Here is a 27,486-nt window from a genome sequence, read left to right on the forward strand (position 1 = left end):
TTCCAAGTTCAAGTGAATGCAAAATTTTATTACAGTGCATCTAAAGACGTCCTGGAGAATCGAGAGCCTCCAGCTTTGTGGTAACAGTTATATACATAGAACAGGAAAGGTCAGGTGACCCAATACTTTTGGCAATATGGTATATATATATATACACAGTACAGACCAAAAGTTTGGACACACCTTCTCATTCAAAGAGTTTTCTTTATTTTCATGACTATGAAAATTGTAGAGTCACACTGAAGGCATCAAGGGCTATTTGACCAAGAAGGAGAGTGATGGGGTGCTGCGCCAGATGACCTGGCCTCCACAGTCACCGGACCTGAACCCAATCGAGATGGTTTAGGGGTGAGCTGGACCGCAGAGTGAAGGCAAAAGGGCCAACAAGTGCCAAGCATCTCTCGGGGAACTCCTTCAAGACTGTTGGAAGACCATTTCAGGTGACTACCTCTTGAAGCTCATCAAGAGAATGCCAAGAGTGTGCAAAGCAGTAATCAAAGCAAAAGGTGGCTACATTGAAGAACCTACAATATGACATTTTTCAGTTGTTTCACACTTTTTTGTTATGTATATAATTCCACATATAATTCCACATGTGTTAATTCATAGTTTTGATGCCTTCAGTGTGAATCTACAATTTTCATAATCATGAAAATAAAGAAAACTCTTTGAATGAGAAGGTGTGTCCAAACTTTTGGTAAATTTTTCTTTATATATATATAAAGAAAAATTTAAATCGCTTAAGATGCTTCTGAGTAGTAATTTCAGTAATCAAATTCACAAGTGTACAGGAGTCTAAGAAATGCAAACTTGGCCATGTTCTCAGAAAGGAAGGAGAAGATCAAGCATGCAAACATGAACAGATAGTGCTCTTCTCAAAGTGTGTAACGCTGACCATGGACTCTGCATCACTACCAGGTGGGAAAGATCCAGTCAGCTGGCTTCATCTATTTACTTTTTGTTTCTTCTTCTTCTTTTTTTTTTCAAAGAAAAATAAAGAAATAAGCCAAAAAATATATATAAAAAATTAATAAAATGTATGACAGTTTTGTATGCAAACTTGAATGATAGATGTGTGCTGTATAAAAACAAGAACAAAAATATATTTTACAATTTATTTACAAAAAAAATAAAATTCTAACTCTGAAACTAATACAGTTTGAAGACTGTAAACTTGTATTATTTAGACTGTATATAAATATATACATTTTATAAAAGCTCTACTACATTCGACTTTGATCAATTCAATGTAATGTAATATGAGTGTGTGAACCTGGGGACATGTAAGGAACTGGTGAACCATCAAGGTTGGATTTTCTCATGTTTAAATGTTCCTGGGAAATTAACGCGAGTATTATAAAAATAAATGAATAAAATAAAAAAAGGAACGAAAAGTGCCGGTGATGTCGGACTGAGGCGATGGAATTTTACATGTGAGTTTTTTTCTCTCTTATAGAATTGTTTCTTCTAATCTTACAGTATATTTGAATAGGGAATGAAAGATTGAAAATCTTTAACAGCCAATAAAAGTGAATAGATAAATAAATACGGAGAAATTTTTCGTTTACAGCATCATGTCAGCGAAACCAAAAGCTGTCAAAGATTTCCAGAGTAATATATTTCCCACACAGCTGGCCATCATGTGAGATTTAGAAAGCTATCGTTACGAGGATACGCAAGTAAACGTAGAACAGCATGGGTGAGGGGGGGAAAAAACCCTGATCTATCACAGTTCTACAGTGGCAGTGGATTTCATCATGGATTTATTGTTAATGTTACTGGAAAAAGAAATGGAAATCATTTGAAACAGCCAGTGGGTGTGAAAGTGTCACAGGTTTCCTTATTTGAGACCGTTTTCTGTCCACCAGCTGATTTTAATTATTCATTTATTTACTATTCTTTTCTAATAGCCAGATTGAAAAGTTTTCATGTGTGTGGTCCCTGAAAAACAATTCCCTCAATAAAACAGCAATAATAGCTTTTTTTTTTTTTTTTTTTTTTTTTTTTTTTTTTTTTAAATACACAGAGGTTTTTCAACACCAAAATAGATTTCCAGGATGTAAATACATGTACAGTGCAGTTTTTAAATGATGATTTCATTTATTAAGGGAAAAATACTGTCCAAACCTGCCTGGCACTATGGGAAAAAAGTACCAGACAATAATCCGAAGCACACCAGCATGTCCACCCCTGAATGGCTTAAAAAAAAAAACCCAGGGTTTTGGAGTCAAAATTTGGACTTTTTTTATTGTGATGCTATAGCGTGACCTTAAACAGGCCATTTGTACTCGAAAATGCCCCAATGTGGCTGTATTGGCAATTCTTCCAAAAAAAAGTAGGCTAAAATGTATCCACAGCGATCGTTTATTACAATACGCTTATTACGCTTCTATACGCTTGATTGTAGCTGTTACCACCGCAATGCATTTGTTGAAACCAGTTATAATGTTTAGGGGCAATTACTTTTCACACAGGGACTAAAATCAAATCAAATCAAGACTAGAAGATTGGGACACATTTTTACCCTTAACATATAAAATCATTAATTAAAAACTGCATTTGGGGTGTCCTAGGATTATCTTTGTGTAATGTTGAAAGTTGCTTGATGATCTGAATTATTTGTAAATAATCAATTGAAACAAATATTTACAAAATGTTTTTTTTTTTGTTCCAAATATCAGAAGGGTGCTAAAACATTTTCACAGCACTGTACTTTTTATCCTTGCACTGTTACACTGTATGGACTTGTAATTGTAAAAATTCCTATGGAAAGATGTTCCAAGATCTTGAATCAAGTTATGTAGCGAATACACCACGCAAATCTCCGTGCAAGTTGTTACTATGGAAACAATAACATGGATGTGAAGGTGGACACTTACGGCAGTCGGACTCGTCTGAGTTGTCCTGACAGTTGGGGTGGCCATCGCAGCGCTGCCATTCCGGGATGCATGAGGGCGGCTTACGGCACAGAAACTGCCCTCTGGAGCAACGGCCAGACTGGTCAGGGGCATGAGTGGGCACAGGCATCTGAGTCACCGAGCTATTAGAGGCTAACACACAAACACACATACACAGAGTAAGACACAGAAAAAGAACTACCAAATAAGTTTAGTTGGTAGTGTGTAATGTCACACTTCTACCTGTAGGGCAGCCCACTTCATCACTGCCATCGGGGCAATCAGCATATCCATCACACACCCAGTTATTCACTATACACGCTCCAGAGCCGCAGTGGAAGCGGTTAGGCGCACACGTTGCAAGGCCCGGCGCAGGCGTATGGGGATAAAGTCCATCTAAAAGAGGCCATACGTACATTATAAACACAGGGCTTTAAATAATTTCGTGCTTGTACTCCTTCTTATTACAAAGCGGATCACAGCGACATAATAGTGTGTCTCCATTTCACTGTTAAAGTGCATGCATGTAGAATTACTAGGGTAATATTAAAGTGTAGTTATGCGAAAGGAGAAGACAGAGAGAGGGAAAGGGACAGACGGACAATTGGACGGCGCACCTGTGCATTGCGCCTCATCCGACCAGTCTCCGCAGTCATTCTCACCATCACATTTCCACCACGTAGGCACACAGCGGCCGTTCTTGCACTCGAACTGGAAGTAATGCGTGCAGCCGGGCTCCTCTGTGGGAGAACCCGCTGAAAGAAAACGGAGAATTAAGAGGTGCAAAACCACACATGCAGACACGTATGAGCAGCATTCGGGGGCGGTTAACAATAAGGGTTGACCAATTTTGCAGATAAATTGGCACCGACAACTGTTCCATACTGATAGTTTTTCCGGATTGTGCCCTTTGCTAGAACGGCTTAGAATGTCCGCTGTTATTACGAGAGCGGCCTCAAGGGGGTGAATCCCTAGCATTTTTACTAACATGCGAGACCACGTGCTGCACGGAGAGCGCTCTTTTATATTTATTACTTTGAATTTGTGATTAGAATTTATTAAGAATTTATTATTATTTAGTACATTTCTAAATAAATATAATTCTGTTTAGCACTGTTTTTGGAACAAAGTTCAGTACTATTTTACACATTATTATGTTTGTTTTATTATCCAGTATACATAATAACCTCTAGTTAACAACACGGCGCTTACCGCAGTTTGCTTCGTCCGAGTAGTCGCCACAATCGTCCATGCCATCACACTTCCAGTCCAGACTTACGCACATGCCGTTGGTGCACTGGAAGTTGTAGGTGTCGCACTTCTTCTCGAATTCGGGATGGGTAGCTGGCGGAGGCACGTATACAGGAAGTTGTAATTAATCCATTATTTCCTTATTTGTTTAATGAATGCAATTAGAATGCAAAATGAACCTAATGTGCACAAAAAAAAAACGTCGGACTCACAGCAGCCGGCGTAAGCGGCGTCCTCATCCGAGCCGTCGGAGCAATGCTTTGTTCCATCACACACCAGCGACTGGAAAAGGCACTGAGCTCGGTTCCGACACACAAACTCCATGTAGCGTGTGCACAAAGGATCTGCCACAACAAACACACAGTGTTTGAGATTTTTAACACTATTTAGAATTGGCCCTGTAGCTCCTGCTCGCACTTAAATACTAACCGCAGTGCTGCTCGTCGGCGCCCCCTGGGCATTCCTCCACGCCGTTACAGTGCGAACTGGCAGGCAAGCACGTGCCATTGGAACACAGGAAGCCGTTACAGCGATCTCCTTCTGGAGGTGTTGAAAAAGAAAAAAGCACTTTAAAAGGGTAAGTACGTACAGACTCAACATTTTTTTCAAATAAAGGGAGAGAAAAAATATTCCGGGTTATTGGGTTTTCCTTGTGTCCCAAGTGGAACAAATTCTTAAATGAAAAATGCTTAATTTTCCTGATTTTCACGTTTTACGAACACACACTGTGCTTTGAATATGCCCTTCGGATGTAACCTTCATTTCATCTTTTTTTTGTTGTTGTTGAAATGATTTGAATTTCTTGTCACGGTGCAGATATTTTGGACTCGTCGTTATCACTGGCCGTTTGATTAAGCAGCTCATTTGCTGTGACGCCTCATTGATTAAGGGCATCTTTAATTAGCCCTTTTTATCAGTGTTTTTATTAAAGACACGGCTAAATATCATGAATCCAAAAGCCAGTCGGGGAGGAGGGGGGTTGGGGGAAGACCCGCTAATCAAAGTGCCGCTTTTCTTCTGCAGAGTGTAATAACAATACAGTCGCTTTTACGGTCATCGCTGCCGTTGTGTGAAGTTGGTGGGAAATTAATTGGAACCACAAAGTCTGCTTGCCTTGTCTTTTAATGTACAGTGGTGGGTGAGGTGAGGGGGGGGGGAGGACACGTGGTCGGGTTTAGTTTCTTATATTCTATAGTGCACTACGAAGGGAGCTTAAGGCCTTTGTTTAAGCACTCGATAGCTTACTTTATAGAGCTCAAGCATCAGTCCCTTTTTGTCTTCTTCACCTGATGTGTCAATCTGTATGTGGGTGCTATAGACCACTGACCACAGTGACTGGGCTCCTCGTCAGAGCCGTCCTGACAGTCATCATCGCCGTCACAAACCCAGCGCTGAGGAATGCAGTGACCTGTGTTACACTGGAAACTGCTGCTCTCGCATGTATGGTGACCCACTGAGTAAGAGAGAGATCGGAGAAGGGTTTATCATTAAGCAGATGTTATTACAATGTCCCTTCACTCAATCAGGTGGCAGTCAGTGTGTGTGCGCCCTCACCAGTGCAGTTGGCTTCGTCAGACCAGTCCCGGCAGTCGTTATCACCGTCACAGCGCCAGGCGTCACGAATACACACTCCTCGCGCGCACATGAACTCCGCAGGACCGCACTGATGCGAGTCTGCAACAAGATTTACGCAGTGACCGTCAATACCACAATCGCACGCCATAGAGACGCACACAACACAAATTCGAGTCAGCGATTCCTATTCAAAATTTTCAGATGCATAATTTCACATTGATTATATATATATATATATATATATATATATATATATATATATATATACACAGTGAGGAAAATAAGTATTTGAACACCCTGCTATTTTGCAAGTTCTCCCACTTAGAAATCATGGAGGGGTCTGAAATTGTCATCGTAGGTGCATGTCCACTGTGAGAGACATAATCTAAAAAAAAAAATCCAGAAATCACAATATATGATTTTTAAACTATTTATTTGTACGATACAGCTGCAAATAAGTATTTGAACACCTGAGAAAGTCAATGTTAATATTTGGTACAGTAGCCTTTGTTTGCAATTACAGAGGTCAAACGTTTCCTGTAGTTTTTCACCAGGTTTGCACACACTGCAGGAGGGATTTTGGCCCACTCCTCCACACAGATCTTCTCTAGATCAGTCAGGTTTCTGGACTGTCGCTGAGAAACACGGAGTTTGAGCTCCCTCCAAAGATTCTCTATTGGGTTTAGGTCTGGAGACTGGCTAGGCCACGCCAGAACCTTGATATGCTTCTTACAGAGCCACTCCTTGGTTATCCTGGCTGTATGCTTCGGGTCATTGTCATGTTGGAAGACCCAGCCTCGACCCATCTTCAATGCTCTAACTGAGGGAAGGAGGTTGTTCCCCAAAATCTCGCAATACATGGCCCCGGTTATCCTCTCCTTAATACAGTGCAGTCGCCCTGTCCCATGTGCAGAAAAACACCCCCAAAGCATGATGCTACCACCCCCATGCTTCACAGTAGGGATGGTGTTCTTGGGATGGTACTCAGCATTCTTCTTCCTCCAAACACGTTTAGTGGAATTATGACCCAAAAGTTCTATTTTGGTCTCATCTGACCACATGACTTTCTCCCATGACTCCTCTGGATCATCCAAATGGTCATTGGCAAACTTAAGACGTGCATGGACATGTGCTGGTTTAAGCAGGGGAACCTTCTGATTTAAAACCATGACGTCTTAGTGTATTACCAACAGTAACCTTGGAAACGGTGGTCCCAGCTCTTTTCAGGTCATTGACCAGCTCCTCCCGTGTAGTTCTGGGCTGATTTCTCACCTTCCTTAGGATCACTGAGACCCCACGAGGTGAGATCTTGTCATACAAATAAATAGTTTAAAAATCATATATTGTGATTTCTGGATTTTTTTTTTTAGATTATGTCTCTCACAGTGGACATGCACCTACGATAACAATTTCAGACCCCTCCATGATTTCTAAGTGGGAGAACTTGCAAAATAGCAGGGTGTTCAAATACTTATTTTCCTCACTGTATATATATATATACACACATACACATACACACACACACACACACCTGTTTATTAATATATGCTACAACACACACAGTTTGTAAAGTATCGCACAAAATTTTAGCAACCATTTCATATCTTCTCAAGGGACAATACTAAAGAGATGACACTTGGATATATTTTAGAGTAGTTAATGTGCGTCTTGTACAGCGGTACAGATTTACTGCAAATAACTCGACATGCAGCCATTATTGTAAAAATAGCAACAAAATGCGCATGGTGTGTACGTGTGTAGGTGTGCAGGTGCCATTCTGAGTTTCCAGTTCAGGCCTTCTCTGCACTAAATAAAGCCGCGTCCACCTCCTGTAGATGACGTCACCAGGAGGTGACCTATAAAGTCGGGTCGGAAGCTGGGATCAGGGGTTCGCTTGGTTCTTTTTGTTATTCTGCTTCGTGTCTTGTGACTTCTGTGACTGACCTACACCCATCCTGATTTCGAGTTTGCTCTGTCCCGTTTGACTGTAAATACACTGTATTATACCAGTGGTAATACATTTACATATGTGTTTTGTCGTGTCACGTCTTTCATTTGAGTTGTACAGATCTAGTAAAAGTTTTTGTAGTTTATCCCGGTGCAGTACGATACATATTTTATTATGCCTCCTGTTATTAGATACACCAGCGTTTCAGTTCCATTCTTTATCCCCAATTCAACCAAATCCACCCTGTTAGTTTAATCACTCTATCCGGCCCTACCCTAGACTGGGGCGTAACAGCTGTTAGTGCTCAATTGGTCACGACTGTTTTGGCAGCAAAAGGGGGACCAACACAATATTGGGCAGGTGGTCATAATGTTATGCCTGATCTTTTTTTTTTTTTTTTTTTTGCCTAAATAGAACGTGAAATAAATATTAAATAATGACATAAATGAAATTTGTTTTATTCACACACTGTACACAGGATCTTCAATATTAGTTGTTTTGAAAATATTCTTTATATATTCTTTAATATAGGCAAATATCATCAAATATTAATGGTTATCGAATCATTTTTAAACAAACGACTTCTAGATGGCAATATTGATTTCGAGCTTAAAAGTTTTTTTATGGGCAGATAATTGTATTTATTTTTACTTGTTTTTCTAGAAAAATAAACTCGTCAAGAGCCTCAGGCCATTTTTCTAAATTGTCATATTCTCGATATCGGTTAAATGGCACACAAACTTCATCGATTTTTCTCAGTAAGGATATTTAGGAAATGTATATTGTAGCTTACTTTGTATGCAACTGTAATTGTTTGGTTATAATTAACTGCTTATAAGGAAGCACATAGAGAACAAAGATCAATAGATCAAAGATCAAACAATAGAACAATGATTAAACTGACTAGAACTACCCATCCAGCCAATCAGAATTGAGTATACAGAGTGTATACATGTATAATAATAATAACCATATCACAATATTTTAAAATAAATACCATGTATCATTTCGGAGAAAATATTTATTACAGCACAATATCAGTAGAATGATAATGTAGCTCAGACACACACGCACGCACGCACGCTTACCGCAATGCTCCTCGTCACTGTTGTCACCACAATCGTCCTCGTGATCACACTTGAAAGCCAAAGGGATGCATGAGCCAGAAGCTACGCAGCGGAACTGCACAGACGGATCACAAGAGGTGGTGGCTGCGGATGGAACGAGGGAGAGAGAGAGAGATTGAAGGAGAGAGATAACAGTGAATCTCAGGAAACAGAGAAGGAGACGGACAGCTCTATCTGAACAGTAGGTGGGCAGAGCCAAGGCTGCTGTCACTCACGGCACTCCTGCTCGTCACTCATATCTCCACAGTCGTTGTCGCTGTCGCACTTCCAGATGCTGCTGATGCACTTGCCGTTCGAGCATCGGTACTGGTTCGGCAAACAAGTGTGTTCTATTGAGCAGAGAGGAAAAGAGACCGGTTGAAGATATGGTTGTGTGGCCTGCTATAGATCTGCACCACAGGCCTCTTCATCCTACATCAGTACCTGCCTTTACTGACACTCTTGTAGCTGAACGAGCACAAATCTCCACAACCACACTCGGAAACCTAGTGAAACGTCTTGAGTGGAGGTTATTATAACAGAGAATGGAGACTATAAAATGCGATGTTCGAAAAGTTCCGAGAAAACTTTCGAACGTTTGTCCATATACACAAAACCATATTTCCAATTCTTTTTCCCGCTACGACGTCTCTCAAAGCCTCTAAACGCAAATCAGCACCCGTAGGTTTGTAGATCAAAAGCCAATTTCCTACAGAGGAGACACTCCACCAGTGGACCATCACAATAACTCTGCAGCCCTTTTCATTTTACACGCCTGCTGCTCTCGCATGGAGAATTCCTTTCAGTTTTCATTCACTGGTTCAATAAATGTCTGTACTGAGACTATTTATTTTAAACACTGCACTGCTGCTATGGAGCTTATTAATCCTGCATCCTCGGACTTTCAGCTAGTTCGACATCTGGTCCTTTTACTCTGCGTTTAATATTTCTGTTCTCTATTTTACTGTCGAACACAGACAGGAAATAAGTGGATTAAAAGGAAGTCATTTGTCCTCTTTTTCTAGCAGTTACATTCATTACATTGGAATGATATTACACTAGAAACCAATCAATCAAAGATCTACAACCTCCTCCTCGTATCCTTGTGGAAATGTGATGCGTGTGTATTAGGGATGGTAAAATTCACCAATTCGCATCGGTGCATCAGAATAAAAGTTAACAATGTGATGCATCGAAAAAAAAAAAAAAGAAAAGTTGTATATCAGATTCAATTTGCATTTTGGATCACGATGCATCCTTTTTACATATTATCCTCCGATTAACTAAAGCATACACACAACAATGGGGTATAAAAAACAAATTGAAAAAACACTACAGTTAGCGCAGTGTCACTGTGGCTACTCACTCCGTACAGGAATCAATAGCGTTAGCGCTGTGGATTCAAGATTCTTTATTTGTCACATACAGTGAGGAAAATAAGTATTTGAACACCCTGCTATTTTGCAAGTTCTCCCACTTAGAAATCATGGAGGGGTCTAAAATTGTCATCGTAGGTGCATGTCCACTGTGAGAGACATAATCTAAAAAAAAAAATCCAGAAATCACAATATATGATTTTTAAACTATTTATTTGTACGATACAGCTGCAAATAAGTATTTGAACACCTGAGAAAGTCAATGTTAATATTTGGTACAGGAGCCTTTGTTTGCAATTACAGAGGTCAAACGTTTCCTGTAGTTTTTCACCAGGTTTGCACACACTGCAGGAGGGATTTTGGTCCACTCCTCCACACAGATCTTCTCTAGATCAGTCAGGTTTCTGGCCTGTCGCTGAAAAACACGGAGTTTGAGCTCCCTTCAAAGATTCTCTATTGGGTTTAGGTCTGGAGACTGGCTAGGCCACGCCAGAACCGTGATATGCTTCTTACAGAGCCACTCCTTGGTTATCCTGGCTGTGTGCTTCGGGTCATTGTCATGTTGGAAGACCCAGCCTCGACCCATCTTCAATGCTCTAACTGAGGGAAGGAGGTTGTTCCCCAAAATCTCGCAATACATGGCCCCGGTCATCCTCTCCTAAATACATTGCAGTCGCCCTGTCCCATGTGCAGAAAAACACCCCCAAAGCATGATTCTACCACCCCCATGCTTCACAGTAGGGATGGTGTTCTTGGGATGGTACTCAGCATTCTTCTTCCTCCAAACACGTTTAGTGGAATTATGACCCAAAAGTTCTATTTTGGTCTCATCTGACCACATGACTTTCTCCCATGACTCCTCTGGATCATCCAAATGGTCATTGGCAAACTTAAGACATGCCTGGACATGTGCTGGTTTAAGCAGGGGAACCTTCCGTGCCATGCATGATTTCAAACCATGACGTCTTAGTGTATTACCAACAGTAACCCCGGAAACGGTGGTCCCAGCTCTTTTCAGGTCATTGACCAGCTCCTCCCGTGTAGTTCTGGGCTGATTTCTCACCTTCCTTAGGATCATTGAGACCCCACGAGGTGAGATCTTGCATGGAGCCCCAGTCCGAGGGAGATTGACAGTCATGTTTAGCTTCTTCCATTTTCTAATGATTGCTCCAACAGTGGACCTTTTTTCACCAAGGCTGCTTGGCAATTTCCCCGTAGCCCTTTCCAGCCTTGTGGAGGTGTACAATTTTGTCTCTAGTGTCTTTGGACAGCTCTTTGGTCTTGGCCATGTTAGTAGTTGGATTCTTACTGATTGTATGGGGTGGACAGGTGTCTTTATGCAGCTAACGACCTTAAACAGGTGCATCTAATTTAGGATAATAAATGTAGTGGAGGTGGACATTTTAAAGGCAGACTAACAGGTCTTTGAGGGTCAGAATTCTAGCCGATAGACAGGTGTTCAAATACTTATTTGCAGCTTTATCATACAAATAAATAGTTTAAAAATCATATATTGTGATTTCTGGATTTTTTTCTCTCGCAGTGGACATGTACCTACGATGACAATTTCAGACCCCTCCATGATTTCTAAGTGGGAGAACTTGCAGAATATCAGGGTGTTCAAATACTTATTTTCCTCACTGTAGTTATATGCAGGGTACAATTTGCAGTGTAATGAAAAGTTGAAAAGAAAAAAAAAAAAACTAAAAATTCTTCAATCCATAACGCTAGACACTTCCTGGTTAGCCACTAATGCTAGCGATAACAATTGTTTAGCTTGTTATGTTCAGCTTTAGAAGACATTTGTTAAAGTATGCTATAAACAAGTAGAACAGTTAAGTAGATCATATCTTTGGAGAATAACATTTTATATGTAACACACACACACACACATATACACCTGTATTGCCCAATTAGGATCTAACAAATGTAATCCAATAAATTTTTTCCTTTCATTTAATTGATTTCATTCATTCATTCATTCATTTTCTCCCGCTTATCCGCAGGCCCCCGCCTTCGACTGCTGCCCAATCCTCACAGCACCGTCCCTTACGGTCCCTCCTGCAGGTGGTGAGCCCACGGGAAGGCGGCCCCACGTCACTCCGACGTCACGGACCTTGATATTTCCCTCGTAAGGGACCCCCGGAGCATAGAGGGTTAAGGGCCTTGCTCAAGGGCCCAAGATTGGCAGCTTGGCGATACCGGGGCTTGAACCCCAGACCTTCCGATCGGCAGCCCAGCGCCTTAACCGCTGAAGCCACCACTCCTTAATTGATTTCATTTGTGCCAATTTTATTTATTCTATTTTATTTGTATAAAATATAAAATATTTTATTTACAAAGCATTTTATTTCTAATTGAATGAACCATGACAAATAATATGTTTACACGCTACACTGTTTCTCAAGCGCAGTTATGGAGATGCACATCCCTAGTGTGTACGTTTCTCACCTGTCTTCACACACGTGTTGTTGTGGAGCTGGTAGCCACTGGGACACTGACACTGGAGTTGTCCTGAGGGCAGTTTGGTGGTGGCTACTCCGTCTGGACACACACAGCTATGTTTGTGGCCCGGCTGGGGCAAACAGAGCAGTGTACACGGCTGATCGGCGCACGCGTTATGGCCTGCAGTGTGCACACACACACACACACACACACACACACACACACACACACACACACACACACACACACACACACACACACACACACACTTAGATGACACGAACAGAACAAGAGCTTCTAAAATATGTAGTGAATAAGTATGGCTTTGACATGGAAAGTGAAGCAGTGCTGATCTAGAAGCTGACCTCTGGCCTTGCCCTTGTAGAAGATTTTAAGGTCCATGACGCCGGTCAGCCTTCCGATGAGGAGCTCGCCGTTCGATGAACCTGATTTAGGTGCCTTGAAGATGCCCATTCTTGACCAGTCATCCCAATAGAGGTCATTCTGAAAAGTAAAAGGAAATCTTACTAGCTGCATTCACAAGAACTGCTTTTATCCTAATCATCTTTTTTATAATCATCATCATGTTGATTTTTTTAATAGAAAACTCTTTCATGCGCATTCATTACACCAACATTAACAGGTTCCTTGTTCATATGTGTAACCAAATAACAACTCGTCCATTCGTCAGGCAAAACGTTATCACATTATAACATTATGACAGGTGAAGTGAATAACACTGATTAAATCTTCATCATGGCACCTTGTTGATGAGTGCGATATATTTGGCAGCAAGTGAACATTTTGTCCTCAAAGTTGACGTGTTGGAAGCAGGAAAAATGGGCAAGCGTTAGGATTTGAGTGAGTTTGACAAGAGCCAAATTGACTAGTCGACTGGGTCTGAGCATCTCCAAAAACGGCAGCTCTTGTGGGGTGTTTCCCGTTCTGCAGTGGTCCAAAGAACGAAGGTTGGCCTGTGTGGTCCAACAGACTGTAGCCCGAATAGCTAAAAAAGTTAATGCGGTTAGTGATTGAAGGGTCAGGACTGCTTTGGAGAAAAAGGGGGACCAAGACAATATTAGGCAGGTGGTCATAATCTCATGCCTGGTCTTTACCTTAAATACAGCTATAGCGTAGGGATGCGGCAGGCCCTCCATGAGCACCGTGCGCTGCCCACCGGTGAAGTTGGCTCTCTCAATGCGGTCTCCGTATGCTTCGGTCCAGTAAAGCCAGTGCTCGTCCGCCGTGATACCATTGGGCCAGCGCACACCGTCCGACACGATGCGGGACACGTTGGAGCCGTCCATCCAGCTGCGGTACACTCCAGCCGCTCTGTCCCCCCAATCCGTCCAGAACATGAGGCTGACAGACACGTATTAAGAGTATTAAAACACCGAACACTGTGAAAACTTTTAAAAACCATTAAAAGCCAGATTCGGTCAAATTCTTACCAGAAGAAACTATAGCCACTATGTATTTAGTCCTACATGCTACATTCTTTGAATGCCACAAGAAAAACTCCAACCCGAATGTCCCCCAAACATTTTGGATTGATGTATCTGTCATCTTCAATGGCGTCCAGGATTTATTTTGTAACACAATAAGAAAACTGGATTATTTCATTTGTTTAACGGGTCACTATTCGAATTACGTACCAGACCCCTAAATTACCCATGATGCAGTTTGACTACCTGCTTATAGTGGCACCAGTGGAAATTCGTCTCGATCCAAAAATACTCTCCCGTTTTTACTTTCTACACTATATGGGCAAAAGTATTGGGACACCAGTCTTCTCCATCCATATGTTGTTCTTTACCGAACCGTTTCCACGATGTCAGGAGGTACGCAAAAGTATTGGATGAATTGGGACGCTGACTGCACCTCGGGCCTCCTCACAATACATCAGTCCCTGATTTTACTAGCATCCTTGTAGCTGAATGAGCACTAATCCAAAATCTAGAGGAAAATCTCGCCAGAGGTAAAACAGCAAATTGGGACTGAATGTGGAATGGGATGTTCAAAAAGCACATACAAATCTTATGGTCAGGTGTCCACAAACATTTTGCCCATATAGTGAACGTCGGATTTCTCATTCATATGACCTCAAAAACAAGATGAGCTGAAAAACAGCGTGTTCAAGAAGCTACATAGAAAAGAATAACAGCAGAATACCATTCTAAAAGCGACAAAATGGAGAAGTCTAGAAATTGCCATACCTCTCTCCAGGAATCAGGGCCAGTGCTCGAGGATGCTCCAATATGGAGGAGTTGACGAGGGTGTGTCTTAGATCCCCGTCAGGGTTCGAGACCTAAACAAGACAAACCAGTGAGTGATTCACTATTGCACCCCTTATATCAAAAAAATTTTTTTTACCTCTATCTTCTGAGACCCTGCATCCACCCAGTAGAGAAGACGACTGACAGGTTCAAATGTCAGCGCCTCAACGTTCTGCAGGCCTTTCCGAATGACCACTTCCTGGCCAGAACTGCCATTCAAACACAGCCGCTACAAATTCACAGGGAGACGAAGTGTCAAGTCAAGTTTATTTCCATAGCGCTTTTCACAACAGACACAGCAGCTTTAGAGAATTTAACAGTTAAGGTGAACAGTGTGTATTTATCCCTGATGAGCAGCCATGGTGACTGTGGCAAGGAAAAACTCCCTTAGATGTTATGAGGAAGAAACCTTGAGAGGAACCGGACTCAAAACGGGAACCCATCCTCATTTGGGTGACATCAAAATTCTGATGTGGCTGACAAATCTCTACCCTCCATTCCGTTCATGCGCATGCGTGCAAAATGAAATGAACCTTGTGATTCTATACAGCCACTAGAAGCGAATATTTCCATTCGAAAGAAATGGGAATTAATACAAAAATTGTTTTTAATAAAATGTTTTAATAAAAACTTGAAAGTTCCGCAAAGATCCACAAGGGACATTTGTGAAAATGCAGGCACCAATCAGCCATGACATGGTGAATTAAACTGATTATCTTAATAAAAATAGCCCCTGTCAAGATATTGTGCTCCCCAAGTTGATGTGCTGAATGACAATGTGAAATATGTGCATTTGGAAAAACAAAATACATAAATTCTTATGAACAGTTCCTGAGGACATTCGCTTTTAATCGCAGTACAATACAGAACTGCTACAAGTGCTAGTACCTGTATGGTGTCAAGTGAAATGTCAGCCCAGTAGAGGCAGTTCCTCTCGTAGTCGAAGTCCAGAGCCACAGCCTCACGGAGGCCAGAAAGTGGCAGGGGCTGGTCCACGCCTGTAGCCAGGTCGTAGCGGTGGATAGAGTTTCTCACGGCGTACAGGATGAATTCGTTACTCTCTACACACAAAAACACATCAGGAAGAATCAGTGAAAACGGTTAATAGATAATCAAAGATTTAAGTGCATTTTGTCAGCCATGTGATTTTCCACAGACCTTTACCAAAATTCGCAGATTTTGGACGCACTCCAGCAGCCCCATGGTACCTTAGAGAATTAATCTAGACATTATGTCTCTTTAATACAATAATTTGTTTAGCCAATGATCCGATACACTTAAAGACATACAGTATCTCACAAAAGTGAGTACACCCCTTACATTTGAAAGGTGTACTCACTTTTGTCAGATACTGTAAAGCAGCTACCGATGCGATGCGATATGATTCACCCCTATTACGATGCAGTGCGATCCGATTTCGATTGGATTCAACACGAAGCGAATCTAAGCAATACTATGCAACAGAAAAAATATGACGCTCTGCAATTCAATATGGTACAAAAAGTACTTTTTTTTCTTCAGTTCAGACAGACAGCAAATCATAAATTTACTTAAGTGCCTTCTGACTTCTAACATATGGCCCTTTCACAAACACGCCTTTGTAGTTTTCTTCTTCTTTTTTCGGCTTCTCCCATTAGGGGTCGCCACATCCAATCATTATTCTTCATACTACTCTGTCCTCTACATCTGCTTCTTTCAAACCAACTACCTGCATGTCTTCCCTCACCACATCCATAAACCTCTTCCTTAGTCTTCCTTTTTTTCCTCCTTTCTAGCGTTTCCATCCTCAGCAGTCTCCTACTGATATACCCCATGTCCCTCCTCTGCACATGTCCAAACCATCTCAATCGCACCTCTCTCACTTTGTCCCCAAAACGTCCTGCATGTGCTGTCCCTCTAATTAACTCATTTTTAATCCTGTCTATCCTCGTCACTCCCAACAAAAACAACATCTTCAGCTCTGCTACCTCCAGCTCCACCTCCTGTCTTTTACTCAATGCCACTGTCTCTAATCCATACAACATCGCAGGTCTCACCACAGTCCTATAAACTTTCCCTTTCACTCTCGCAGTTTCTCTTCTATCACAAATCACTTCTGCCACTCTTCTCCACCCACTCCACCCTGCCTGCACTCTTTTCTTCACTTCTCTAACACACTCTTCATTACTTTGCACTGTTGACCCCAGGTACCTGAACTCCTGCACCTTCTCCACCTCTTCTCCCTGCAACCACACCACTCCACTGCCCTCCCTCTCATTCACGCACATGTACTCTGTCTTACTTCTACTGACTTTTATCCCCCTTCTCTCCAGTGCATACCTCCACCTCACCATGCTCTTCTCACCCTGCTCCCTACTCTCACCACAAATAACAATATCATCTGCAAGCATTATAGCCAACGGAGACTCCTGTCTGACCTCGTCCGTCAACCTGTCCATCACCACTGCATATAGGAAAGGGCTCAGAGCTGATCCTTGATGTAGTCCAACCTTCACCTTGAACCAGTCTGTCGTTCCTACTGCACACTTCACTGCTGTCACATTGTCCATGCAAAAAAGTTTGTTTATGCTGATGCACTGATGTGAATCGGTGAATCTCATCATCCCTACAATCCAAACATACAACAATCAGACAAAGGTTGTTGATGCCTGACCATAAGATTCATGTGTGCTTTTTTGAAAAACCCATTCCACATTTAGTTCCCATTTGCTGGTATTATTACCTCCACTCAGCTAGGAAGATGTTTCACTAGATTTTGGAATGTGCTTATGGAGAGTTGTGCTCATTCAGCAACAAGGGCTTTAGTTAAGTCAGGTACTGTTGTAGGATGAGGAGGCCTGGGGTTCAATCAGCCTTTACAACTCATCCCAAAGGTATTCAACAGACCACTCAAGCTTCTCCACTCCAAAATATGCAAACCATATCTTCATGAGGCTCACAGGGGCATCTTCATGCTGGAGCAGGTCTGGGTCTCATAGTTCAAAAGACATACTTGAAGCACACATGGCTGGTGTCTGAATACTTTTGTGGATACATTCGAGGTCAGGAGTTTCTATATGCCGTGCAGAATGTTGTCAACAATTTCAATCAAATAAAAGAGACTGGGGGGGGGGGAAATAACTTTTTTCACATAGCTTGAATCAGCTATTTCACACAGTGGAACATTATGAGGGTTTCCAGCTTGAACTGCATATTTCACCGATTTCAATCAGTCTGTCTGAGATTGCAAACATTCCCCGATGCTCAAAAAGGTGACACGACAAATTAAGACCCATTGCGGGGGGAGTATTTTTCACAAGCCGATCAGCGTACACTTTGCCCTACATTGCCCTTCAGAAGCCACATCAAATATCTAGACGTGTTCAAGAGGGATACAGTTTACGCCGATTATACTGTTCAAAAGTTTATAGCCCCCCCATAGAATTGACCGCTTTCCGAAAAACAAGGCTCATGAACAAGTCTCACAAAAAGATGGTGTTAAAAATCCAGTGTATGCAAATAAAAAAAAAATCTAAAAATCCTTTTTTTTTTCTTCACAATCCATCCAATTATTTTTTCTTATCTAATTATTTATTCTTGTGTAAACCCTTCACCTCAGCTGTAGCACTGTTTTTGACAAAAAAAAAGCTTCAAATGCAGCAACCTTAAAAGCCAAACCATTATCAGAATGTTCTCAAAAACTATGAGCAGGGCTTTAGTTCTGAAGAAAAAGCATTAATTATGATCAAATTCCAGAAGTGGACCGACCACAAAAAAAAGGGAACGACTAACCAAACAAGCGAGGTAGATTAATTACTGTATACCAGCGACACATGATATTTTGAGAATCAGAACCAGTATGAGGAAACACCATGAACGTTTTCGAACCATACGAGGTGGTTTCGAAAAAAGATTTGAGACTAGTTTTGTAACACGCCAACAGAGGGAAGCACGAGACCGCACGCACAGTCACAGGAAGCACCGACCTTCATAAGTCACTAAACCAAAAGATAGGTCCTGTGTACATCGAGAGCCATGCAACTGGTGCTATTTGGACCACGTGCGCCTCTTCATGAAGATGAAAATCCAGCTCTAAGGTCGCACCAATCGCAGAAGGAGCTTGACATGCTTCGAAAAGAAGATTTCCAGGACACATTCCAAAAGTGGCAGGAATGCTGGGATGTTACCTCGTATGCCACTATCCAGAACCTTATTGGTTGACTTAAAGATCTTGCTCAAGAGAGACTGAAGGGGCTGCTTGGCAGGGTTGGTGTTTGAAATTATAATTTGAAATCATGGGTGATTTGAACAAGTTTGTTAGATGAAAATAAAAAAAATAATACAAATCAACCAATTTGTTTCTGAACAAATGAATGTCACATATACAGTAATAAATCGGAATTCGTTCCATAACTCGTGACGGTTTCTGAAACGGAGTACTGAAAAAGTATTTATTCAGTACTGTGCTGTATAAGGAATTGAGAAAATGCATAAACAAGGCACTCTACGGCACTGTTCACGAGCTAACATGAGACTCTTCGTGCATCTGCTTGACGGCGAGAGTGAAGCTCTCACGAGTCGTGTCGAGTTCTGTAGCTGAAACATTTTTGCTGTTGCCATAACGTGACAAGTACCGAATATAACGAGTTCCTGGAGCAGACAAATACCGATGTAATACTGTATTAACTAGCTAATAAGCTCACGGTACAATCATGAAAAATGGCTGAAAGACTGAGAGACTTCCTCTAATCTTAGAGCCCAGTGTAGCTTCCTGAACCTGAATGACAGGAATGGACCCCATTGGGATCTTCTGCTGTTGCAGGATATTCATCTCAATGCTTGAGTTGTGAGATGCTTTTCAGCTTGGCATGTTTGTAAAAAGTGGTTCTTTGAGTTACTGTGGTATTCCTGTCAGCTCAAATCGTGACCTGCATCTGCACGGCTTTAAAAATTGTACCACTGCTGCAAGATTAAAAAACTGCAAGAATGAGCTGGTGAACATGTAAATAGTAGTGGCTGCTGAATGTATGCATTGTCCACTCCTGAAAACAATACAGTAGTACAGCAGTAATACAGCAGTATGTCTGATTCTCCTGAATGTTGCCATAAACAAGGCAATAACTCTGGGAGTAACTCTTATCTAAAAGTAATAACAGTTGCAGGCAGTATGTTTTGACCTCCAACAGGACACGGGAGCATCTCTCCATCCAGCCGAGCCTCGACATCCCCACCGGTGCAGCTATCACCAGGCACTTTTCTATACCTGTACCAAACAAAAACAACACAAAAACACATTTTTTACTAGGTTGTGCACTAGGTGGTGCTACTGCTACAAGTCCATAAACTCGTATTATTGCTCATAACATCCTTATCTCACCCTTTGCTGCGGCGGTACGTCGTGCCAACCGGGCAGGGCACAGGAGGGGCGTACAAGTTGCCTGAAAACTCCGGATCGGGAACACACACTTGCAGAGAGAGGTCCTCGCTGAGCTTGAATCCGTAATCACTGCGAGAGAACAAGAACGGACTTAGGCGAGCAAGTCCTGTCGTTTATCATGGCGGCTAATCTTTGAGGCAATTTGGAAGAATTCATCTGGCGTTCCTCAGGCAATGAAACCGCACAGGCTGAGATTTAGTGACCGTGTGACACGGTGATTTAGTGAACATGGAACGAAGGCCAACGGGAGAGGTGTTTGTGCCAAACCTATAACCCGCACCGCTCGCTCACGCTGCGGTGTTTAAGGTTAAGAATGACTTTCAATTCTGCATTTTCACTGAAGCGTTCTATTCTTTTTTAATCTTATGCAAAAGGAAATCTGGATGTCTTCTAGTGACCTCAAAAACCATTTGCCCCCCTTCTGGCTCTTGCAGATTTTTACCACTTCTCACAAACAACAAGCACGAGCATGCACACAATACTGTTTTGCTTTTTTTAACGATCAATTAATTAATGACAAATAGTTTAAACTAAACACAGCAACCATAAACAAAAAAATGAAGACAAAGACTGTGGATAGCAACTAAAACCACGGGACAACAAATGTGACACAGAGTGTAGTGAAAGATGAGATTATATCCACAATGCTAATTGACTATAAACATGAATCCACTGTGGACAGTCATGTGAGTGATTGGACCAGTGATGCACAGTGGCTGATATGTTCCGTGTTTCAGGGCCATAATTAAGACAAAAAGTCTCTCCATTCACTATATTGCCAAAAGTATTGGGCCACCAGACCTTTCCAGCTATGTGTGGTTCTTTTCCAAACTGTTACCACAAAGCTGGAGGCTCTCGATTCTTCAGGACGTCTTTAGATGTGCTTTAATAAAACTTTGCATTCACTTGAACTTGGAAACTCAAACCTGTTCCAGCATGGCAATGCCCCTGAGCACAAAGTGATCTTCTTGAAGATCTGGTTTACATGTTTTGGAGAGGAAGATCTTGAGTGGTCTGCTATAGAGCTCTGATCTCATCCCTACTGAACACCTTTGGGAGGATTTGGAATGCTGACAGCACCCCAGGTCTCCTCATCTACATCAGTATCTGCCTTTTGTAATACCCTTTTGGCTGATAAACACAAATATCTATAAGCGCACTCAATCTAGTGGACCATCTTCCCAGAAGAGTGGAGGGATATATAGTGATTATATATATATATATATACATACCATATTTATGAGCAGGTGACCCAATACCTTTGGCAATACAGTGTAGCTCATACTAGATACTCGAATATTGGCTGTTTGTACTAGTCAGTCTAAAAGAAAAGCTTTAAAATACAATAGAAAAGCATGTTTTAATGCTTCAGTGGCTGTGGGACTTGTCATAAATTGACAGAAGCACACATTTTGCTCTCTACCAAAAAAAAAAATGCCAAATAAAAACTTCTGGTCAACTGAAAAGTAAATGGATTTTATGGATCAAAACAATAATCCCAAGCAGAAGAGCTTTAAAAGGCTCAAAAGAAACAATCAGTGTTTTTAATAAAAAGGCCTAAGTCCTGACTTAAACTCCAATGATGCTGTGGCTGTGACCTTAATAGGCAGTTCATGCCCGAAAGCCTTCCAATGTCCCAAATGAAAGCAATTCTGTATAGAAGAGTGAACCACAATTCCTCCAATTCAATGTGAAAGACCTTTGGGTCAATGTGACCTTTGGTTGCAGTAGTTGCTTCGAGTTTATTGAGCAATGACTTATATAAGCTATATACACTATATATTGCTAAAAGTTTGCAGACACCTGTTATGTGCTTTTTTGAGCATTGCATTCCAAATTCAGTCCCAATATCCTTTTATAATTCCCTCCACTCTTCTGGGAAGATGTTCCTTTCGATTTTGGAGTGTGCTTGTGGAGGTTTGTGCTCATTCAGCCACAAGGGTGTTAGTAAATTTAGAAACTGATGTAGGTGAGGTGAAGAGGCCTGGGGTGCAGTCGGTGTTCACATTTATCCCAAAGGTGTTCATTAGGGTTGAGGTCAGAGCTCTATAGCAGAAGATCTTCTATTTCAACCGATATCTTCACAGAGCTGGCTTTGTGCATAGGGGCATTGTCATGCTGGAACAAGTTTTGGGGGATCCAATGGAGGATCCAGTAGAGGATCCAGTAGAGGATCCAATGGCAGATCCAGTGATGGATTCAATGGAGGATCCAGTGAAGGATCCAGTGGGGGATCAAATGGAGGATCAAATGGAAGATCCATGGAATATCCAATGGATCCAGTGAAATATCCAATAGATCCAGTAGAATATCCAATAGACCCATTAAAGGATTGGGGAATGGGGAATGTGGGACATGGAATGTTTAGAAGCGGAGGACGAGCTCTTGGATGTCAAATTAATATCTCATTTCTGAAGAGATTATTTCCAAAACATTCCATTTGCCGAAACATATCTGTCCAAGGCTGCTTTTAGCTCCCTGATAAAATTCAAAACAAAGACACGCAACAAACTGGAAGTGCACAATGACTTTCGTCTGGCTGTCATAAAGATCATGCCTAAGAGTTCACAATAAAGAGCCTTCAACAATTAAATAAGGGCTTAAATAAATGAGGAATACAAGAAAAAGCTTAAGAATAATAATAAAACAATACATTCATTCCCTGATTAACCAATATTCACATTAATAGATTTTCACTTGCTCCTGTTGTTTGTTCGTCAGGTTTAATGCAGAGCCTGAAAGGAAAGTCTGTCCTTGTGAACCCTGGCATGTTGTTACACGATTTTAAGGTAATAAGTGAAATGGACAGATCTGTTTGGTATTTACATTAACAGATTGAAATGTGCCGCTGTTTATTTGTTCATCAGGTTTATAAAAACAAGCGGGGAAAAATCCTTATGAACAGTTTCAAGGCGCAGCTAAATGTTTGCATTCTGCTGTTTTTCCATATATTAAAAACGTATACCACTGACCATCACATTAAATGAAAAATACAAATGTGTGCCTTCAACTTTGCAATTTCCAAACAGTTTTGGGAAAGAACGGCGGTGGACAGTAAAGAAGTGCATGCCATTTGTAACTGTACTCGAGTAGTTTTATTCACATAGCTGTACTTTACTCAAGTATTTCCATTAGGGGAAACTTTTACTTTCACCTCACTACATTTCAAAGTCATATATCTTATTTTTACACAACTGCATTCCACAAAATAGTTCCTTTTTTATTTGAGTGAATAAAAACTTGTTCAATCGCGCAGCAAGCCACCAGTCAGGGTAGAGCACGTGATCTGTTTTGATTGCTGTTTCGGGACACGAAAAAAAATAAATAAAGCATTATCATGTCATGGTCAATGAACCTGGTCAAGGCTCAAAAGGTGTGCACCCACTGCCCCATTCAGAAAAAAGAGATGGGGTTATGGGTGACATGATGACAGTAATTAGAGCTGAATCCAAATTCAAATTGTGGATTAAACAAATATAAAACATATAAAATAAAAAAAAAGGTCTAAACCATCAAGAACCCAATTCGGTGGGCTTAGAATAACATTAGAGTCTTTAATTAAGCAAAGAATCTTGTGATAACAATAATAGAAACATTATAGCCATAATATATCATAGTACTTTGGATACTTAAGTACATTTGAAGACAAATACTTTTGCACTTTTATTCAAGTAAAATACTTTTACAAGCGTATTAATTTACTTTAACTCAAGCACATGCTTTGTGTACCTCATCCACCGCTGGGAAAGAAGCACATATGGCTTATTTTCCAACAAATCAAATGTGTTTCTTTGCCTTATATAACATTTTATATGAGGATATGAACCTGTTAATGTAACAAATAGAAAAACATAGTGGGGTAACGCGTGTATTAACGCTTATAAAGCACATTACCATTCGTAGTCCTGACGCGTGCAGGAGCAGTTGGACAGACTGACAGGACGATCAAAGTCCTCGCCGTTGAAGCAGGTTGCGTGTGGCGAACGCCGCTTGAAGAGCAATTCGCGGCCCAGAACACAGCCATTTCCTCTCTCATCAGAAGGAGACCAGGGCTTATAGTCGCCCTCAGAGCACGGAACTCCTTTATATAAAACAAACATTTTATTTAACCACAAAATGATGTACTGTAAAAAGAATACACTGGAGAAAATAGTATTAATAATATGAGCTAGGGGTGTACTTACTTCCTATCTATCTATCTGTGTATATATGTGTGTGTGTGTGTGTGTGTGTGTGTGTGTGTGTGTGTGTGTGTGTGTGTGTGTGTGTGTAAAAGTATTTATAAAAAGGTATAAAATAGCCATAAAAGGTAAAACTCAATTGAAACTTATTGGGAAATAAAATCTCTGACACTGCTGTGAACCACACAGAATATGAAGAATATCAAATATTTTAGAAATCAGCTGTCCCGTTTAGTCCTTAAGGTACCAGCACAATAACACACTCAGCAAAATATCATTTAATTATCGTTATAGATAAAATCCAAAAATAAATATTGGCTATTTTTGGTCATCATCGCACACTCCCATCACAAACATATAAAACGTTTTCATTTGGATTTAATTCCCCCACTCCAACTTGAGCATATTACACAGTTCTTGAAATGCAATTACACTAAGTATTTGTCACACAGGAGATGAAACGTTTCATCCTCACCGAGCACGTCGCTCACGTTGACCTGCAGAATGAGCCAGCTGTGGGTCTGATCGGCGTACGAGCCGAAGATAGTGAAGATGGTGCTCTTTTCTCCTGGCTCAGTCAGCAGCTGATACACATAGACTTCCTGCTGGGAGAACTGGAACTCACTCCACGTCTCGCCCTCGTTGGTGCTAAACCTGCGACACAAACGATGACACGTGAGTATTCCCTGCTCGAACACGTCTGAATGACAGATCATTAGTGGAGATGCAGAAGGCTGTGCTGCAATGTATTTACATTTATACATTTTAGTAATTTGTTCAGTACTCTGTAATAATGCAAAATGCTTAATAACATGCGGCAGCTTGCTGCAAGGGTCTTAAAGGAAGACTCGTGCTACATCACAAGACAGGACAACACACTCGGAAGAAAAAGCTATCTGCCCTCTTCCACATATATGTCACTCCGACTAACATGAGAGACACTAACACCTTCACTAACACGCTTCAATGGCTAACACTCACACTAGCAATGGCTAACACTCACACTACCAAGCTTCAATGGCTAACACTCACACTAGCAATGGCTAACACTCACACTAGCAAGCTTCAATGGCTAACACTCACACTAGCACGCTTCAATGGCTAACACACACACTACCAAGCTTCAATGGCTAACACTTACTTACACTAGCAATGGCTAACATTTACACTACCAAGCTTCAATGGCTAACACTCACACTACCATGCTTCAATGGCTAACACTCACACTAGCAAGCTTCAATGGCTAACACTCACACTAGCAAGCTTCAATGGCTAACATTTACACTAGCAAGCTTCAATGGCTAACACTCACACTAGCAAGCTTCAATGGCTAACACTCACACTAGCAAGCTTCAATGGCTAACACTCACACTAGCACGCTTCAATGGCTAACACTCACACTAGCACGCTTCAATGGCTAACACTCACACTAGCACGCTTCAATGGCTAACACTCACACTAGCACGCTTCAATGGCTAACACTCACACTAGCACGCTTCAATGGCTAACACTCACACTAGCACGCTTCAATGGCTAACACTCACACTAGCAAGCTTCAATGGCTAACACTCTCACTAGCAAGCTTCAATGGCTAACACTCACTAGCAAGCTTCAATGGCTAACACTCACTAGCAAGCTTTAATGGCTAACACTCACTAGCAAGCTTCAATGGCTAACATTTACACTACCAAGCTTTAATGGCTAACATTTACACTAGCAATAGCTAACATTTACACTACCAAGCTTCAATGGCTAACACTCACACTACCAAGCTTCAATGGCTAACACTCACACTACCAAGCTTCAATGGCTAACATTTACACTAGCACGCTTCAATTGCTAACACTCACTAGCAAGAAACATAGTTTAAGTATTGTTTGTAGTTTTTCTCTTCTTTTGATAATAAAAATGTAGGGTTAGGGTTAAAAGCAGACTAGCAGTGCAAGCTAACAGGATGTACACTTTATTCACCAGCTTTGTTTCAAGCTACATTTTTCCTCGCAATGTCTCTATGCAGTACACATACGTTTAATTAAAGGCCGTATCTGACTGAATAAATGTAACCAAGTGAACAGAAAAATAAACAAACATTCAGACACAAGTTCCTCTTAGTTTCAGTAATTCAAATGTGTTGCCATGTTTGGATACATAATTTGCTTAAAGATTTCAAGCACAATCTCACTTTTGGTGCTGTCGCTGATGTCATGCCTTCATGTCCTTCACCCGCATAGTGAAAATGAATGACCGTGTGCTACTTCGACGCTCAGTAGTGAACAAAAAAATATAAAACACATTAAATATATATAAACATTAACTCACTTTAGTGTTTTGGTGGAGCCCCCCTGTGAAATCGCCATCAGGATGCCTCCATGGTCCCCCCAGGTGTAGAAGTGAGGACCAGCCAGAGCCTGAAGCAATGTTAGCATTAGAGTGAGTTACAGGTTTAATATTAAGAAGCACATGTTTATAATGAATTTGGAAAGACAGTAATCGGATGTGAATAAGTGTGCATCGGTGTACCTCTCTCCACCTGGCCCCAGCACTGCTCGAGACGTAGACGTTGGGCTTATTGGCCAGGTTCTTCCCCACGGATCCTGACAGAGCGAGGTGACCATGAGAAGGCAAAAAAAAAAAAAAAAGGGTTAAGTGTTTGGAAACACTTTTTTGTTTTCTTGTTCCTTTTATTTATATGCAAAAACTAGGTATTTACTTTGACCAAACAAATATAGAAATGTACATATGTGAAACTTTATTTTCATTGAAAAATCCTCCCTCCGCATGAATAACAGCTTAGCACACACTTGGCATCCGGACAGTTAGTTGCTCCAAACACTCAGGTCAAATACTTTGCCATGCCTCTTGTAAAACATGCCAAAGACGTATTTCACTGGTTCGAGATTTCTTTCTGATGATCCAGTTCATCCCAGAGCAGTTTAATAGGATTTAGGTGTGGTGACTGGGCAGGCCATTCCATGATAAATAACATTTTAATAGCCGCAGTGCAGATGGATTTGC

The 27,486-nt window shown here is 41.2% G+C and overlaps 1 protein-coding gene across 1 annotated transcript in view; it reads right to left on the reverse strand.

Moving 5' to 3' along the window:
* The window catches only part of sorl1 (sortilin-related receptor, L(DLR class) A repeats containing), an 89,471-nt gene that overhangs the window by 16,332 nt on the left and 45,653 nt on the right, over positions 1-27,486 (reverse strand). Inside the window, exons 11-32 of the mRNA XM_083549343.1 lie at positions 26,992-27,065; positions 26,791-26,879; positions 24,947-25,125; positions 24,185-24,371; positions 20,231-20,359; positions 20,031-20,116; positions 15,763-15,935; positions 14,972-15,103; positions 14,815-14,906; positions 13,714-13,960; positions 12,964-13,102; positions 12,605-12,778; positions 9,014-9,127; positions 8,760-8,882; positions 5,703-5,822; positions 5,476-5,601; positions 4,578-4,688; positions 4,361-4,492; positions 4,110-4,241; positions 3,515-3,652; positions 3,141-3,293; positions 2,880-3,050 (exon numbers count right to left, since the gene is read on the reverse strand). Coding sequence (XP_083405469.1) covers positions 2,880-3,050; positions 3,141-3,293; positions 3,515-3,652; positions 4,110-4,241; positions 4,361-4,492; positions 4,578-4,688; positions 5,476-5,601; positions 5,703-5,822; positions 8,760-8,882; positions 9,014-9,127; positions 12,605-12,778; positions 12,964-13,102; positions 13,714-13,960; positions 14,815-14,906; positions 14,972-15,103; positions 15,763-15,935; positions 20,031-20,116; positions 20,231-20,359; positions 24,185-24,371; positions 24,947-25,125; positions 26,791-26,879; positions 26,992-27,065 — 3,021 coding nt within the window. The remainder of the gene's footprint in view (positions 1-2,879; positions 3,051-3,140; positions 3,294-3,514; positions 3,653-4,109; positions 4,242-4,360; positions 4,493-4,577; positions 4,689-5,475; positions 5,602-5,702; positions 5,823-8,759; positions 8,883-9,013; positions 9,128-12,604; positions 12,779-12,963; positions 13,103-13,713; positions 13,961-14,814; positions 14,907-14,971; positions 15,104-15,762; positions 15,936-20,030; positions 20,117-20,230; positions 20,360-24,184; positions 24,372-24,946; positions 25,126-26,790; positions 26,880-26,991; positions 27,066-27,486) is intronic.

Source organism: Silurus aristotelis (genome assembly GCF_946808225.1).
Source record: "Silurus aristotelis genome assembly, chromosome: 8".
Lineage (NCBI taxonomy): Eukaryota > Metazoa > Chordata > Actinopteri > Siluriformes > Siluridae > Silurus > Silurus aristotelis.